The following is a 16,279-nucleotide window of genomic DNA, read 5'->3' as shown; positions in this document are numbered from 1 at the left end:
AAAAAAATATAACTACAGTAAAATGGTGTTGTTGCCTGCGCAGTAGCATCTATCTGCACGCGAAGCCCTCAGTGGATGTGGCTTGCACAGACTAAGAGCATCGCTTTCAGAAAAATGCTACTGCGTAAACTAAGCAGATTCTCTCCAAATCCTCCTCAAATACCCACAACTTCTGTAATATATTGATGCAAGTACTGCTTTACATTTTTTGCAGCCCTTGAACCAAAAAATGTGTACCCCTGGCGTATGGTGACCCAATAATCTAGATCAACAAAACATGGTCACAGCTGTGCACGCTTTATATTGTGCTGTCAAACTCGATGCCGGGAGAAAGCAGCGGTGGAAGGGTGTAGGTTTTTTGTGTGCCCAATGTTCAAAAATAAGACAAACTACAAAGAAAGTCATTGAAAGAAACCTTTTTTTTTTTAATCAAATCATAATCCTAGAAATACTCGTTTCCTGATAATTGGACGGTGTACAGAAGAGGCCAATCTCCGAGTTTGGTGCCAGTCTTACACTTGGGTGGACGTGTCAATCACCAATCTCTAGGTTCGGTGCCAGTCTTACACTTGGATAGACGCGTCAATTACCAATCTCTAGGTTCGGTGCCAGTCTTACACTGGGGTCGACGTGCCGATTACCAATCCTCAGGTCCAGTGCCAGTCTTAACACTTGGGTGGACGTACTGATTTCCATTGCGGGTCTCAGCTGAAGTGCAGGTAGGCGCGTGACGCTCTGATCCAGGATGAGAAGCTCTGTTCCCGGAGTCGCCTCCAGGCCTCCTGGTAACACACAGCAGCTTCTTTGTAATCACAATATGTCCTCAAGTCCCTAGAAGAGAAAACGTATAAGATATTATACAAAGTTTACATAAACCAGCGATGGGACCAATAAACCCTGAAACCACCATAAAGACGAGTCCTTGAGTCATGGCCTAAGCTGGAAAAGCCGGGCGACAACAGTCGGGGTGATGTCCTCCAGCTCTCAGTTCTCTAGGAGGTAAGAAGCTGCGAGAGGAGAAAGGGATCGAGAACCTAAAATCTCCCATGGGAGCTCTGCACAAAGCTATTAACCAGTTAAATCCCGCTGACAGTTTGGCAACTGGATTTAACATTCGCCAGCTGGCAAGGCGTCACAAATCCTGCCCATCAGCACTAATCACATGATCGCGGGGCGCCAATAGGTTGTCATGACAGCAGGGGGTCTGTAGAAGACCCCTATGCTTGGCATTGTGAATCTCCTGTGAACGCTGGCTTGTGGCTTACGTTCACAGGAGAATGTGAATTTTGCTGTACAAGGGCTGAAGCACGATGTGGAGCTCGGACGATCGCAGCTTCAACGCTCCCAAGAAATATAGTAAAAAGTAAAAAAACTAAAGCTGAAAAAAGTAAAAAGTTCAAATCGACCCCCTTTTGTCCCATTGAAAGTAAAACCATTAAAAAATAAATTTGTTTTAGTTGTTAAAGTAAATAATCTTCCTATCCTTAAACGCAGCTCCTGTTGGGTATATCCACGGTGGGAATTGCCCAACAAGCCATTATTTCACAGGAGTGCTGCAAACATAGTCATCTCGGGTGTGAGCGCCGTCCATGGCTTGTTGGGCAATTCCCACCCTACAGCGTTTACTCGCTGCGTCATGCAACCTCCTAAATTTGGCTGTCAAAAATTAAAATAAAAAAGTGTAAACTAATTTTCAGATTATGAAATTGGTGGTGTCCAAAAGGGCATGTCATCATGACGCAAGGTGTCATAGCACAAAATGTAATGAAACATTTCACTTTATTACATGGATTGAAGCTTAAAAAATAAGTAATAATTGGGATTAATTACAAATTTTGCACCGTTTTGCTTTTACAGGTTCTTTATTTCCTGAAACTTTCAACTTAGACGTGGTCTGTGGTTATTAATCAGCTGAGAGGAGCTCATGCCATCTGAATATGCTCACTGATGGATTCTTAGATGACTCATTCAATAAACTGCACATAACCGAGGCTATAAGGGTATGTTCACACTCGGTGGTTTTTTGCTGCCTTTTTATGCTAATTTACAGCTGCTTTTTACAGTACCAGCATAGCCTATGAGATTTCAGAAATCTTATACAAAAATATTGGGTTTTTTTTGTCATCAGGATTTTGTGCTTTGCTGCGTTTTTTTTCTTACATAGAGCAGGTCACTTCTTTCACCGTTTTTGCAGCATTTTTCACCCATTGACTTGAATAGATGGTGAAAAAAAAAATTCTGCAAATACGCAGGTAGACTTTTTTTTGCAGCGTATTTGCTGCAGAAGTCAAGGACAGCAGGATGTGACCTCACACTCGGCTCTGCTAGCTCTAGATGGCAGGCAGTATGATGCGTCCATACAGCCTGTCATTCAGCAGAGCGGACCTGAGCCCCATTCACATGAAAACAGTGTTTGGCATGCTGTCATATGCATCACATCATGGCAAACACAGCTTCTGATCGGCGGGGAAATCGTCCCCGCCGGTCAGGGAGCCGCAGATCCCCCGCTGTCAAAGACACTGAGCGCTCAACTGTGATTGGAGGTAAACAGTTCACCTACGGTACTGCTGTCAGTTGATGGGACTACTACTCCTATCATCCGATACCTGCTGCCGCTAGTAACACTGAGAGCAGGAGCAGATGATGGGAGTTATTCATCAACAGCTCCTGCGCTGTAAATAAATAAACAAAAACAAACAAAACTCTGCGTGGGTTCCCCTGTATTTTTGTTAACCAGCCAGGCAAAATTCACAGCTTGGGGCTGCAACCCTCAGCTGTCAGCTTCAGCAAAGCTAATTATCAAGAACAGATGGAATTATGTTTTAATTAAATAAATAATTTTAAAAAATGGTGTGGGATCCCCCCATTTTTGACAACCAGCCTTGCCAAAGCAGACAGCTGGGGGCTCTTATTCTCAGGCTGGTAAGGGGCCATGGATGTTGCTTCCTCCCCCCCCCCCCCCCCTTTCCCAGCCTAAAGATAGCAGCCCACAGCTGCCTAGGAAAGGCACATCTATTAGATGCACCAATGCTGGCGCTTTGCCCTGCCCTTCCCACTTGCCCTGTAGTGGTGGCAAGTGGGGTGATAGTTGGAGGGGGTTGATGTCACCTTTGTATGGGGTGATAGTTGCCGGGGTTGATGTCACCTTTGTATTGTCAGATGACATCAAGCCCCGAGGTTAGTTAATGGAGAGGCATCAATAAGACACCTATCCATTACTAACCCCATAGTCACATTGTAAGAAAACACGCACCAAGAATAAAGTCTTTTAATTGAAAACTATAACACAGACTCCTTTTAATAATCTAATTTAAACAAGTAAAACCTCTGCACTGTGCGACTTTCTCACCGCTGTTCAGCCCGGCTGGGAACGGAGCCTCGGTGACGTCACCGCTAGTCACTGATGCTGCGCTCACGGCAGCTCATTCACCAGTGGTTCTTAGGCGGGACAGTCGCATCTTGGCACCATCCAGGTTGAAAACGAATTATCGCCCAGACATGGATTACGGCATGGGACAGAACGACAGAGAGGTGAGGGATGTTGTTTTATTATTTTTGATTTATTACGGAAAAAAAGGGCTTTGGTGGAATTTGGCGAGGTCGTAAATATAGTTTAATTGAGATTATTAAAGGAGTTTGAGTCGTTTTTTCAATTAAAGGACTTTTTTTCTGGGTGTCTGTGTTTTCTTACAATGTGACTATGGTGTCAGTAATGGGGGTGTCTTATTGACGCCTTTCCTTTACTAACTTCGGGGCTTTATGTCACTTGACAATACAATGGTCACATCAACCTCCCAACTATTACCCCACTTGATCGTATAATTCTACTGGAAAAAAGTATATATACTAAGAGAAATAAACTAGAAGAATTCCAAAAGATATAATGCATAATGCTATAGATGATGTTCAAACTGTACAATGGGATACGGATTGGGGAAAGTTTATTGGAATAGGAATGAGGATGGTACTGAAGGGGTCTCAAAGGGGGGGGGAGTTAAAGGGGAAAAGGGGGGGAGTTTTGTTTATTAAAAATAATATATGATTATATGTTAATAGCTTGATGTCATGTATATGTTATGATTGTTTTTCTTAATAAAAATGTATCTGGTTAAAAAAAAAACTATTACCCTACTTGCCACAGCTGCAGGGCAAGTGGGAAGAGTGAGGCTAAGTGCCAGAATTGGCGCATGTTAGAGATGTGCTTTTTCAGGGGCTGCTGAGAGCTGATGTTCTTAGCCTGGGGAGGGGGGCAGCATCTATGGCCCCTTCCTAGGTAATTAAAATAAAAAAAATTTAGGGTCCCCCATTTTAATAGCCAGTAACGTTTAAGTATACAGTTGTGAGCTGATATTAATAGCCTGGGAAGCTCCATTGGTATTATCCCCTTCCCAGGCTATAAACATCGTCTCCCAGCCATCTGCTTTCCCTCTGCTGGTTACGAAAATTACGCAGGAACCCACACCATTTTTTATTTCCGATAAATCTTTTATTAATTAATTACATATCCAGTAATTTGCGCACACTGTACTAATTGTATTTGTCCCAGACATCTGTATATCCATCTATCCTGTCGGCTCCTGCTGTGATTTTTACACTACCTAGATGAATAACCGACTTTTCTTCTACCTATGTAATATATATACATATAAATGTGTGTGTTACTGATATATAGATATAGTGTATATCTATTCTAACCTGTCAGTGTGATTTCACTGTATGCAGCAGATGGATCTAAAGGTACGGTTCTACAAGTAGTAGTTTCCCCAACTTTATTAGCATGCACAAAGAGACACAAGTTAGCCCGTAAAACGCATGAAAAAAGAATGCACCAAAACATGCGTTTTGCTGCAGCTTCTTTCCTGCCAAGAAATCAGGTTTTGCTGCATTCAAGAAGCTGCAAAAACACCCTGTGTGAACTTAAGGTACCGTCACATTAAGCGACGCTGTAGCGATCTAGACAACGATGCCGATCGCTGCAGCGTCGCTGTGTGGTCGCTGGAGAGCTGTCACACAGACAGCTCTCCAGCGACCAACGATGCCGAAGTCCCCGGGTAACCAGGGTAAACATCGGGTTACTAAGCGCAGAGCCGCGCTTAGTAACCCGATGTTTACCCTGGTTACCAGTGTAAATGTAAAAAAAAAAAAACACTACATACTTACATTCCGGTGTCTCTCCCCCGGCGTTTTGCTTCACTGCACTGTGTAAGCGCCGGCCGTAAAGCAGAGCGGTGACGTCACCGCTGTGCTTTACGGCCAGCCGGCGCTCAGTCAGTGCAGGGAAGCAGAACGCCGGGGGACAGACACCGGAATGTAAGTATGTAGTGTTTGTTTTTGTTTTTTTTACACACGTCACACACACCGATTCAGCGATGTCAGCGGGAGATCCAGCGACAAAATAACGTTCTGGCCTTTCTGCTCCGACCAACAATGTCACAGCAGGATCCAGATCGCTGCTGCGTGTCAAACACAACGATATCGCTATCTATGATGCTGCAACGGCACGAATCGTTATCGTTGTTAAGTTGTTCAGTGTAAAGGTACCTTTACCCTAAAAGGCAATCGGTGCAAAATTTTGAATAAAATCTAATTGCAAAAATTATTATTAGACCCAAATACATGCATTTAAGTAAAAAAAAAAAAATCCCAAACATGGATAACATCTTAGGGTCTTTGTTTGCTGTCGGTGACTGAATATCTGGATGAGTTACAACAGCAGCCTCAATCTGTGTCCGGCAGCTTTTACTGACACATTGTAAGGAGGTGGGCAGCTTTGTGACCAGGCTATGAGCAGAAAATGGTTTTTAGTCTCTGAAAGTTCAATAAAAAGTTGGCAAAGTTGATTTGAACTAAGAGCAGTTGTAGAAAATTTGCTGAAAACCGATCCCACGTCCTCCTGGCCCGAGGTGGTTCATTCATAGAAAAGCCTGTGATCTAGACCCCTAGGGCCGGACCCCACTACAGACATTCGCCAGCTTTTCCTGGCACCGTTGCAGCGCTTGTGCCGGTGATGGAGGCGCCTAATCCTCAGGGCTCAGAAGACGAGGCAACGACTAAAAGGGCGACTCATTTTTCCATTGTGCCGTTTAATCTCCTCCATAAGGAGCCACGTGGGTGTCCGATCACTCATCACAAAATTAAAGGGGTCCCTGTTTTTTTTTTTTGTAACTAAAGCTGAAATCCTGCCAAAAAAGTCTGCAACTTTCCAAAAACACTCAGGTCCTCACAGTTTATAAGATCTCTGCTTTCTTCACGCAACGTCTCACGTCTGAAGGTTTGTCACAGAAGTATCCGGTCTAAATACATAAGTAACACAAAGCTACTTCCTATGCTGAGCGTTTGTTACTATGTTTCAGTGCAGGCGAAATGTATCAAACGTGTTACGAAAACACAGATACAAGTCCGATTTTGTTTACTTGTCAATTTAAGGCTAGGGGTCCTTGCGCAGGCGTGTACTATGGAGGACAGAGAATGAACTTCAATCCAATATTGCAGCCGGCGGGTAAGGAAAGGATGAATCAAACACCCGAAAACTCCGCCCATATGACCACAAACCTGTCCCGCCAAATTCAGGTGACAGGTTCACTTTAAGGTCGTTATAGGAGGACTGATTAGTGAGTTAGCTGTGACACGTAGGAGGGGTGGTTCTTTGGCTATAAACAAGAATAGTTTTTCGTTCGCCCCTCTGAATCCCAGGACGGGGTGACATCACAAGTCACTGACAATCCTGCAGAGCAGGCAGGCGTCTCGCCCGTCCCTCCCTGCCCGGACATTCAGCTTTATCTTTAACCCTTTGGCGCCATCCACTGTAAATTTCCGTTAGGTGCGGTGCTAGGTAAGCAACGTCCAGCGCCATGAATGTACACCAAGCAATACTGCCCGCAGACCCTCGGGGTCTTTAGTTTAACCTTTTAGATGCTGTGGTCAAAAGTGACTGCAGAAATTAATCTGTGGCATCAAAAACCTGGACACATATCCAGTCTAAGGCCAGTTTCACATGTCTGACGTTCACGCTCTGCGATGTTAAGAGGATGGGCCGCCATGTCCAGACACGGACTCAACTGTGCTGTAGGAAACCATTACGCTGCTGAGTTCGGGTAAGTAGTCGCACAGCCGGTCCGGACATCGCGGCCGCACTCAGGACACACGACCGCTAGAGACTAATAACCAGTTATCATTTTCGAGTGTGTGGCGCTGTTACCTGAGGGTCGCCGGGATCTGCTCTTCGGCCAGATTCTCCACCAGGTGACGGAACGTGTGAAACATTTCCACTTTACAGATTCGGGATCTGGAGAAAAACATAAATCACCTTCCTTAATATACAATAACTGCACTGCGTCCGCACCGGGTCACAACATCGGACTGACCCCCAGGAGGACGTCATCCACCATGGGTGGTAACACTTCTTGGGCAATCCACTGTGTAGGTGGCTCGCCTCGATGTCCCTTCACCATGCCCGGGGTGCAGGACCCTCTGCAGCCCCCCACTAGTGGCATCGCTACCTGGACTGTGGCGCTCCGATTGCTTTCTTCGTTGTCCCTTGTCGGTAGCCGTTAGCGGTTACATCTAGTGGCTGATGTGGGACTGCGCACCAACTAATCGCTGCAGGAAACATTGAACACAACGTTATAAGATCAGTCGTGTCTGTGGAGGATTCGTCCGATGTAGCAGAGCTGAGATGGTCGTTCCACACCAGACACAATCTCTGTACGTTTTTTGGCTGTACTATCTGGTTAACATAATGGATAACACATGGATAACATTAGGGACCAGTGCAGCAGGGTCCGGTCAGGCGTACATCTCTGGGCATGCACTCACCTGCCCCGCAGGGCACCATCTTCCTTGCACCGTCCGCCTTGCTCAGTGAGTCTCTCCCATGCTGAAACTGTAGTTGTGACTGCAGAATCTGTGGCTGATGCGCCCGGTATCCGTCGGGCAGACCCCATACATTTCGGCACCTGGATAGGGAAGAAAAAAGCAAATCAGACGTGTCTGCCACTGCTCAATGTGAATAGTGGCTAAGGAGTATGGAGTACCGGCTGTGCAGAGCCCGCTCCATGGACTGCTGGCTGAACGAGCACTTGCCCACCACCACCGAGGAAAGATAGATGGGCTGTTGTAGAAAGTGCATGAGTAGCGCCCCCTGGAGGCCCAGCACGTTCCAGCGAGCCATCTTATCGCTGCAGGACATGGATATGGTGCGGTCCCCCCTACCAGGCTTGATGCGAAGGACCCCCACAGTGTGATAGTCTGGCCCTGGATTCCGTTTATCTTGCACCTCCCTGGGAACGCACTTCGCTCCAGTCCTGAACACATCTATGGGCTCAGGGGTAAAATCTGCACTGTCTTCCTTTTCCTTCTCTTCAGTTTTGTACCCGGTTTCCTGCTCAGATCCATCTTGTCTCATTCTCTTAGCAGCGGGGGAATCACAAGCCGCCGGCTTCCTTTTATCTCCGGCAGTGATCGGTGTCGCCTCGGATGACGCTGCGGACGTGGGACAGAGCTGGTCCTCTGGGGGAAGCATGGGAATAATGGAGGCATCACCGCCTGTAGGGCAAATAGTGGGGTATTAGATGGATGCTCTATGGTGGCCAGACACGGAGGGAACGGTGTGTCTGCTTTGTGGTTCCACACACGCACAGGACCCCCCTCTATTAGCATAAGCAGGTACTTACATGGTGTGTGACTGGTGAAGAACACAAAGGAGACTCCCGGCCTCAGCGCCCACCTCTTGGGGTCACTTCCAGGGACGAGCACACAATCCTGGCTCCCTGACAGCGCTAAGGGAAGCTGATGGAGGAGATACCTGGCCGAGACAAGAAGGCAGAGCCCCCATTACAGCCTGTAGTACTGAGCAAAAGCAAAGTGTCCGCTCTGGAAGACGAGCGGTCTGATCTCGCAACATGGCCGATCATACCCCAGACATGGCCGATCACCCGCCAGACATGGCCGATCATACCCCAGACATGGCCGATCATCCCCCAGACATGGCCGATCATCCCCCAGACATGGCCGATCATCCCCCAGACATGGCCGATCATCCCCCAGACATGGCCGATCATCCCCCAGACATGGCCGATCATCCCCCAGACATGGCCGATCATCCCACCCACCCCCCACATGGCCGATCTTATACTCGACTCAAGTCACAGTTATATCATCACAAGCGGCGCCCAGATTGCGAACAACATTGCAGCTCGTTACCACATATTACACCGGCACTGACCTGCATCTCCGCTCCTGACCAGTGCACAGAGCACAGTGGTCATGGTTTTCTAATCCTCTACGAGCCGTATTGTCCCTTCACTTTCTGCCTCTTATTTTTGCATTGGGCTTTAATGCTTCAGCGCACAGGACGGGAGAGCTGCAGAGGAAACGGGCGCCAGTCACGAGTACTGTGCTGTCCTCCAGCTTCTCTCAGCCTGTAGGTAAAGATGAGAAGTGCTGCTCCACCCTACAGTTTGGGGAGGATACACCCATTCTCAATCCTATACTTGCCCCCCGTTGGCGCTCCTATACTCACCCCCCTGATGGCGCTCCTATACTCACCCCACTGATGGCGCTCCTATACTCGCCCCCCCGTTGGCGCTCCTATTCTCACCCCCCTATTGGCGCTCCTATACTCACGCCCCCTGGTGCTCCTATACTCACCCCCCCGTTGGTGCTCCTATTCTCGCCCCCCTGATGGCGCTCCTATACTCGCCCCCCTGATGGCGCTCCTATACTCAACCCCCCCCCGTTGGTGCTCCTATACTCATCCCCCTGATAGCGCTCCTATACTCACCCCCCCGTTGGCGCTCCTATTCTCGCCCCCCTGATGGCGCTCCTATACTCACCCCCCTGTTGGCGCTCCTATACTCACCCCCCTGTTGGCGCTCCTATACTCACCCCCCCCCCCCCCCCGTTGGCGCTCCTATACTCACCCCCCCGTTGGCGCTCCTATTCTCACCCCCCCGTTGGCGCTCCTATACTCACCCCCCCTGGTGCTCCTATACTCACCCCCCCATTGGCGCTCCTACTCTCACCCCCCTGATGGCGCTCCTACACTCACCCCCTGTTGGCGCTCCTATACTCACCCCCCCCTGATGCTTCTATACTCACCCCCGTGATGGCGCTCCTATACTCACCCCCCCCCTGTTGGCGCTCCTATACTCACCCCCCTGATAGCGCTCCTATACACACCCCCCCCTTGGCGCTCCTATACTCCCCACTCCCGATGGCGCTCCTATACTCACACCCCCCCTTGGTGCTCCTATACTCACCCCCCCGTTGGCACTCCTATTCTCACCCCCCTGATAGCGCTCCTATACTCGCCCCGTGGTGGCGCTCCAAATTAATTCCTTGAGGGTCCAGGTACAATCAGGCCTCCGGGGATAAAACCTCATCACAGGAAGCAGAGGTGTACCGGACCGGCCGGGACCAGTCATGGGGCGACTAAAAAGTATATTTTGCTCACTGCAGAACATCAGCAGTAAAGTCCAGACCAACTTCTGAAACATTAAGTGCAAACTTGCCACTGTGGATTTACTCCAGAAACTTTCCCCAGCAAAGCCGTCAATTGTAGATATAAGGACACAGCAGAAGAAATGATAGTCCGGGAGCCGACAAGTAATGAGATGTTTGGTTCGCCTGTCTGTGACTAACAAGCATTCATGCAAACTCAGCATCGTTACCTCTGAAAACTCCTCTTGGCAATTATCTCTGCATGACTGTCCTGGAGAACGTCACCTGGGCAGGAACATAATGCAGTGGTTAATGACAGGGCTCGTGTCTGTCCCCGTATACAGTACAAGACATTGAAATAAGTAGAGTCAACATCCGCTCAGCCCTATTAAATTACACATATATTTTGGCCCATCTGAGTGTTTATTTATGGACGGGCAGACAAGTCGACTCCCATCATACCGGCCATAATGGATGACAGCTCTCTATTTGAAAGTTAAAAAAAAAAAAGTTGAGCAGTTCATCTATATCCTTAACTCCTTCACCCCCAGCCTGCTTTCAACTTCATGATTGCATTGTGCCGATGGGAGCAGTCACGGAGCTCCCTCCTGCTGCGATGCCCATCGATGTCACTACTGACAGGGGCATTAGAGGGGTTAAACGTCCACGATCCGCGCTAGTACAGATTGTTTCTGCCGGTGTCAGCCATGATCTAAAGCAGACACCCGCTGATTGTGCCGGCTCTGCAAGTGAGCTGACACTATCATTGCCCCATGTATGAGGGTTCGCAGGAATGCACCTCCCGCAGCGCTGTATATGTACGGCGAATTTCGTGAAGGGGTTAAAGAGATTCTTCAGTCTAGTGATGGCATACTCACCGGTCTTCCGTAATTTTGATTGCCCGATACATTTTGTTCCAGTTCCCATAGCAACAACTGTGAAATAAAATAGAAAGAAAATACAGTATAAGACGATCGCATCTTAGAATTGGAAATAGACGCGTTACACCACCTGGTGGGCAGAGAGGGAACTACAACCCCTGGCAATAATTATGGAATCGCCGGCCTTGGAGGATGTTCATTCAGTTGTTTAATTTTGTAGAAAAAAAGCAGATCACAGACATGGCGCAAAACTAAAGTCATTACAAATGGCAACTTTCTGGCTTTAATAAACACAAAAAGAAATCAAGAATAAAAATGGTAGTCAGTAGTGGTTACTTTTTTTAACCAAGCAAAGGGGAAAAATTATGGAATCAATTCTGAGGAAAAAATTATGGAATCATGAAATACAAACAAAAAAACCCTCCAACACATCACTAGTATTATGTTGCACCACCTCTGGCTTTTCTAACAGCTTGCAGTCTCTGAGGTCTGGACTTAATGATTGTCACACAGGACTCTCCATCAATCTGGCTCCAACTTTCTCTGATTGCTGTCCCCAGATCCGCTTTGCAGGTTGGATTCTTGTCATGGACCATTTTCTTCAACTTCCACCAAAGATTTTCAATTGGATTGAGATCCGGACTATTTGCAGCCGTGACATTGACCTTATGTGTCTATTTTCAAGGAATGTTTTCACAGTTTTTGCTCTATGGCATGATGTATCATCTTGAAAAATGATTTCATCATCCCCAAACATCCCTTCAATTGATGGGATAAGAAATATGTCCAAAATATCAACATAAACTTGTGCATTTATTGAAGATGTAATGACAGCCATCTCCCCGGTGCCTTTACCTGACATGCAGCCCCATATCATCAATGACTGTGGAAATTTGCATGTTCTCGTCAGACAGTCATCTTTATAACTCTCATTGGAACGGCACCAAACAAAAGTTCCAGCATCATCACCTTGCCCAATGCAGATTCGCAATTCATCACTGAATATGACTTTCATCCAGTCATCCACAGTCCACGATTGCTTTTCCTTAGCCCATTGTAACCTTTTTCTGTTTAGGTGTTAATGATGGCTTTCGCTTAGCTTTCCTGTATGTAAATCCCATTTCCTTCAGGCGGTTTCTTACAGTTCGGTCACAGACGTTGACTCCAGTTTCCTCCCATTCGCTCATTTGTTTTGTTGTGCATTTCCTGTTTTGGAGACATATTGCTTTAAGTTTCCTGTCTTGAAGCTTTGATGTCTTCCTTGGTCTACCAGTATGTTTGCCTTTAACAACATTCCCATGTTGTTTGTATTTGGTCCAGATTTTAGACACAGCTGACTGTGAACAACCAACATCTTTTGCAACATTGCGTGATGATTTACCCTCTTGTAAGAGTTTGATAATCCTCTCCTTTGTTTCAATTGACATCTCTCGTGTTGGAGCCATGATTCATGTCAGTCCACTTGGTGCAACAGCTCTCCGAGGTGTGATCACTCCTTTTTAGATGCAGACTAGCGAGCAGATCTTATTTGATGCAGGTGTTATTTTTGGTTATGAAAATTTACAGGGTGATTCCATAATTTTCCCCTATGCTTGGTTAAAAAAAAGTAACCATTACTGACTACCACATTTTTTGTTCTTGATTTATTTAAGTGTTTCTTAAAGCCATTTGAAATGACTTTAGTTTTGCGCCATGTCTGTGATCTGCTTTTTTTTTTTACAAAATTAAACAACTGAATGAACATCCTCCAAGGCCGGAGATTACATAATTTTTGCCAGGGGTTGTAGATGGGCAGGATTGGAAATGGCAGCGTTACACAACCTGGTGGGCAGAGAGGGAACTACGTGGGCAGGATTGGAAATGGAAGCGTTACACAACCTGGTGGGCAGAGAGGGAACTACGTGGGCAGGATTGGAAATGGAAGCGTTACACAACCTGGTGGGCAGAGAGGGAACTACGTGGGCAGGATTGGAAATGGAAGCGTTACACAACCTGGTGGGCAGAGAGGGAACTACGTGGGCAGGTCTAGGCAGCCCAGTATCCACCATCACCTTTCTTGGTTCCAGGCACAGACTCCACCTGTATCACCGCCGCCATCAGGGTCCATTCCTTGCTGGTGTCTGGTTGGCCTTGCTTAGGGAGCTTGGTGCGATAATGATCATAACACAACGCAGCGATCTCATCCGCAGCGTCCGACCTGTAACCGGAGAAAAGATCCCGTTAAGAGCCACTAGATACAAGTGATGGAACCAGTCCTGGCTTAGGCTGGGACTAAATGGTGAATGTGGCATGCCAGAACATTGCCACTTGCTTGTCGTGTATCAGGTCACAAACAGTCGTAATTAGCCGGAGTGTTGGCGACTTGCTTGCTGCGCACTTGCGGGTGATAAAGCAATCCCATGGCATTCGCTTGAATTAAAGGGATCGTCCGTAGCAGCTCACTACACTGATACTTGGGAGAGGTGACGTCACAGCGCTCACCTCCCGGGGCAGAAGTGACCTGTGATGGACATTCCCTTTAATTCATGAGATCCATTGGCTACGAGGTTGGCAGGACTGGGGGGAGGGGTGGATCCTGCCCCAAACTTTCAATAACCGCCCATAGAGACGCGCAGTGTCGGTTTCCAGCACTATTTTGGCTCTAATTGCAATCACAATATGTAACAATGACCACAAATATCACTGCGAACATTCCCAGTGGGAAATACCGGCAGCCTGGCTGTCATGGAGACTCATCAGGTCTCCCCTGTGGGTCCTGGGCACCGCATTGCCCTCTGGGAGCTGCTGCACACCGGCTCCCATACCCCGCCATTAGTGATGACGTCACCATGCACACCGCTGAGTACGGAGGCTATAAAGGCGCCGCGGCCGACAGTCCACACTCCGCTCCTCCTCACACACCGGGCTCCGCAGCCCGTTACTTTCCTTCCGTCATGTCATACTCACATCATACTTAGCGCCAGACCGGAATGTGGGCGTCACGCCTGAGGGATTCTGGGAGTTGTAGTCTTTTCCCGCAGGTTGGTTTCGTTACACATAAGCCGATGTTACGTGCAGGACTACAATACCCAGAATTCCTCACACAGTGCACTGGTGATATGGAGACTGGAGAGCAAATCGGGCTGTACAGACTGCGGATAAATGCAGAGAGTGAAACAGATGATTCATGGCATTACATACCGTAATACTAGGAGGGGGACACCGAACAGTGGTGTTATAGAGCAATGCAGATCGCTGCTGATTGCAGAACTACAACTCCCAGGGTGCCCTGATAACTGCAGGCTACAGCAGATGTTATTTCCCACATTAATCTATGGGGAGAAACTGGATCCTAAATCTTTTATGCTGCTAATGAAAACTGGACTCACAGAGTAAAGGCTCCACCCCCGAGTAATCAGTCTGACGGCTCCACCCCCGAGTAATCAGTCTGACGGCTCCACCCCCGAGTAATCAGTCTGACGGCTCCACCCCCGAGTAATCAGTCTGACGGCTCCACCCCCGAGTAATCAGTCTGACGGCTCCACCCCCGGGTAATCAGTCTGACAGCTCCACCCCCGAGTAATCAGTCTGACGGCTCCACCCCCCAGTAATCAGTCTGACGGCTCCACCCCCGGGTAATCAGTCTGACGGCTCCACCCCCGGGTAATCAGTCTGACGGCTCCACCCCCGAGTAATCAGTCTGACGGCTCCACCCCCGAGTAATCAGTCTGACGGCTCCACCCCCCAGTAATCAGTCTGACGGCTCCACCCCCGGGTAATCAGTCTGACGGCTCCACCCCCGGGTAATCAGTCTGACGGCTCCACCCCCGGGTAATCAGTCTGACGGCTCCACACCTGAGTAATCTGGTTGTTGGCTCCATCCTCGAGTAATCAGGATTTGCAGCCTTTAGAGGAGTATTTCGGCTGAAGAAAATATACACTGTGTGCAGAATTATTAGGCAAGTTGTGTTTTGATCACATGATGCTTTTTATACATGTTGTCCTGCTCCAAGCTGTTCAGGCTTGAGAGCCAACTACCAATTAAGTAAATCAGGTGATGTGCATCTCTGTAATGAGGAGGGGTGTTGTCGAATGACATCAGAACCCTATATAAGGTGTGCTTAATTATTAGGCAACTTCCTTTCCTTTGGCAAAATGGGTCAGAAGAGAGATTTGACGGCTCTGAAAAGTCCACAATTGTGAGATGTCTTGCAGAGGGATGCAGCAGTCTTGAAATTGCCAAACTTTTGAAGCGTGATCACCGAACAATCAAGCGTTTCACGGCAAATAGCCAACAAGGTCTCAAGAAGGGTGTTGGGCAAAAAAGGCGCAAAATAACTGCCCATGAATTGAGGAAAATCAAGCGTCAAGATGCCATTTGCCACCAGTTTTGCCATATTTCAGAGCTGCAGCGTTACTGGAGTAACAAAAAGCACAAGGTGTGCGATACTCAGGGACATGGTCAAGGTAAGGAAGGCTGAAAAACGACCATCTGTGAACAAGAAACATAAGATAAAACGTCAAGACTGGGCCAAGAAATATCTTATCAAAGGTTTTCTGGACTGATGAAATGAGAGTGACTCTTGATGGGCCAGATGGATGGGGCAGAGGCTGGATCAGTAAAGGGCAGAGAGCTCCACTCCAACTCAGACGCCAGCAAGGTGGAGGTGGGGTACTGGTATGGGCTGGTATCATCAAAGATGAACTTGTGGGGCCTTTTTGGGTTGAGGATGGAGTGAAGCTAAACTCCCAGACCTACTGCGTTTCTGGAAGACAACTTCTTCAAGCAGTGGTACAGGAAGAAGTCGGTATGGTTCAAGAAAAACATGATGTTCATGCAGGACAATGCTCCGTCAGATGGCTCCAACTACTCCACAGCGTAGCTGGCCAGTAAAGGTCTCAAAGAAGACAAAATAATGACATGGCCCCCTTGTTCACCTGACTGAACCCCATAGAGAACCTGTGGTCCCTCATAAAAT

At 47.7% G+C, this 16,279-nt stretch overlaps 1 protein-coding gene across 5 annotated transcripts; it reads right to left on the bottom strand.

Moving 5' to 3' along the window:
- Positions 1-401: 401 nt before the first annotated feature.
- On the bottom strand, positions 402-14,293 carry ADAT1 (adenosine deaminase tRNA specific 1). 5 transcript variants are annotated; one of them, XM_069739139.1, is made up of 10 exons: positions 14,268-14,293; positions 13,373-13,518; positions 11,319-11,375; positions 10,671-10,725; positions 8,673-8,803; positions 8,034-8,544; positions 7,816-7,955; positions 7,500-7,599; positions 7,199-7,285; positions 402-831 (listed from the first exon to the last, which is right to left on the bottom strand). In XM_069739139.1, exons 1-10 carry the CDS (start codon positions 14,270-14,272, stop codon positions 705-707), a joined length of 1,359 nt encoding a protein of 452 aa, XP_069595240.1. In that variant the 5' UTR covers positions 14,273-14,293; the 3' UTR covers positions 402-704. The 5 variants fall into 5 exon arrangements, with proteins under 5 accessions (XP_069595240.1, XP_069595241.1, XP_069595239.1 ...); XM_069739140.1 differs by having other exon boundaries at positions 14,030-14,270; XM_069739138.1 differs by lacking the exon at positions 14,268-14,293 and adding an exon at positions 14,126-14,261.
- Between the last annotated feature and the right edge of the window lie 1,986 nt (positions 14,294-16,279).

This window comes from Ranitomeya imitator, chromosome 9 (genome assembly GCF_032444005.1).
Source record: "Ranitomeya imitator isolate aRanImi1 chromosome 9, aRanImi1.pri, whole genome shotgun sequence".
Lineage (NCBI taxonomy): Eukaryota > Metazoa > Chordata > Amphibia > Anura > Dendrobatidae > Ranitomeya > Ranitomeya imitator.
The sequence above is the reverse complement of the archived record's forward strand: the minus strand, read 5'-3'. Positions and strand labels throughout refer to the sequence as shown.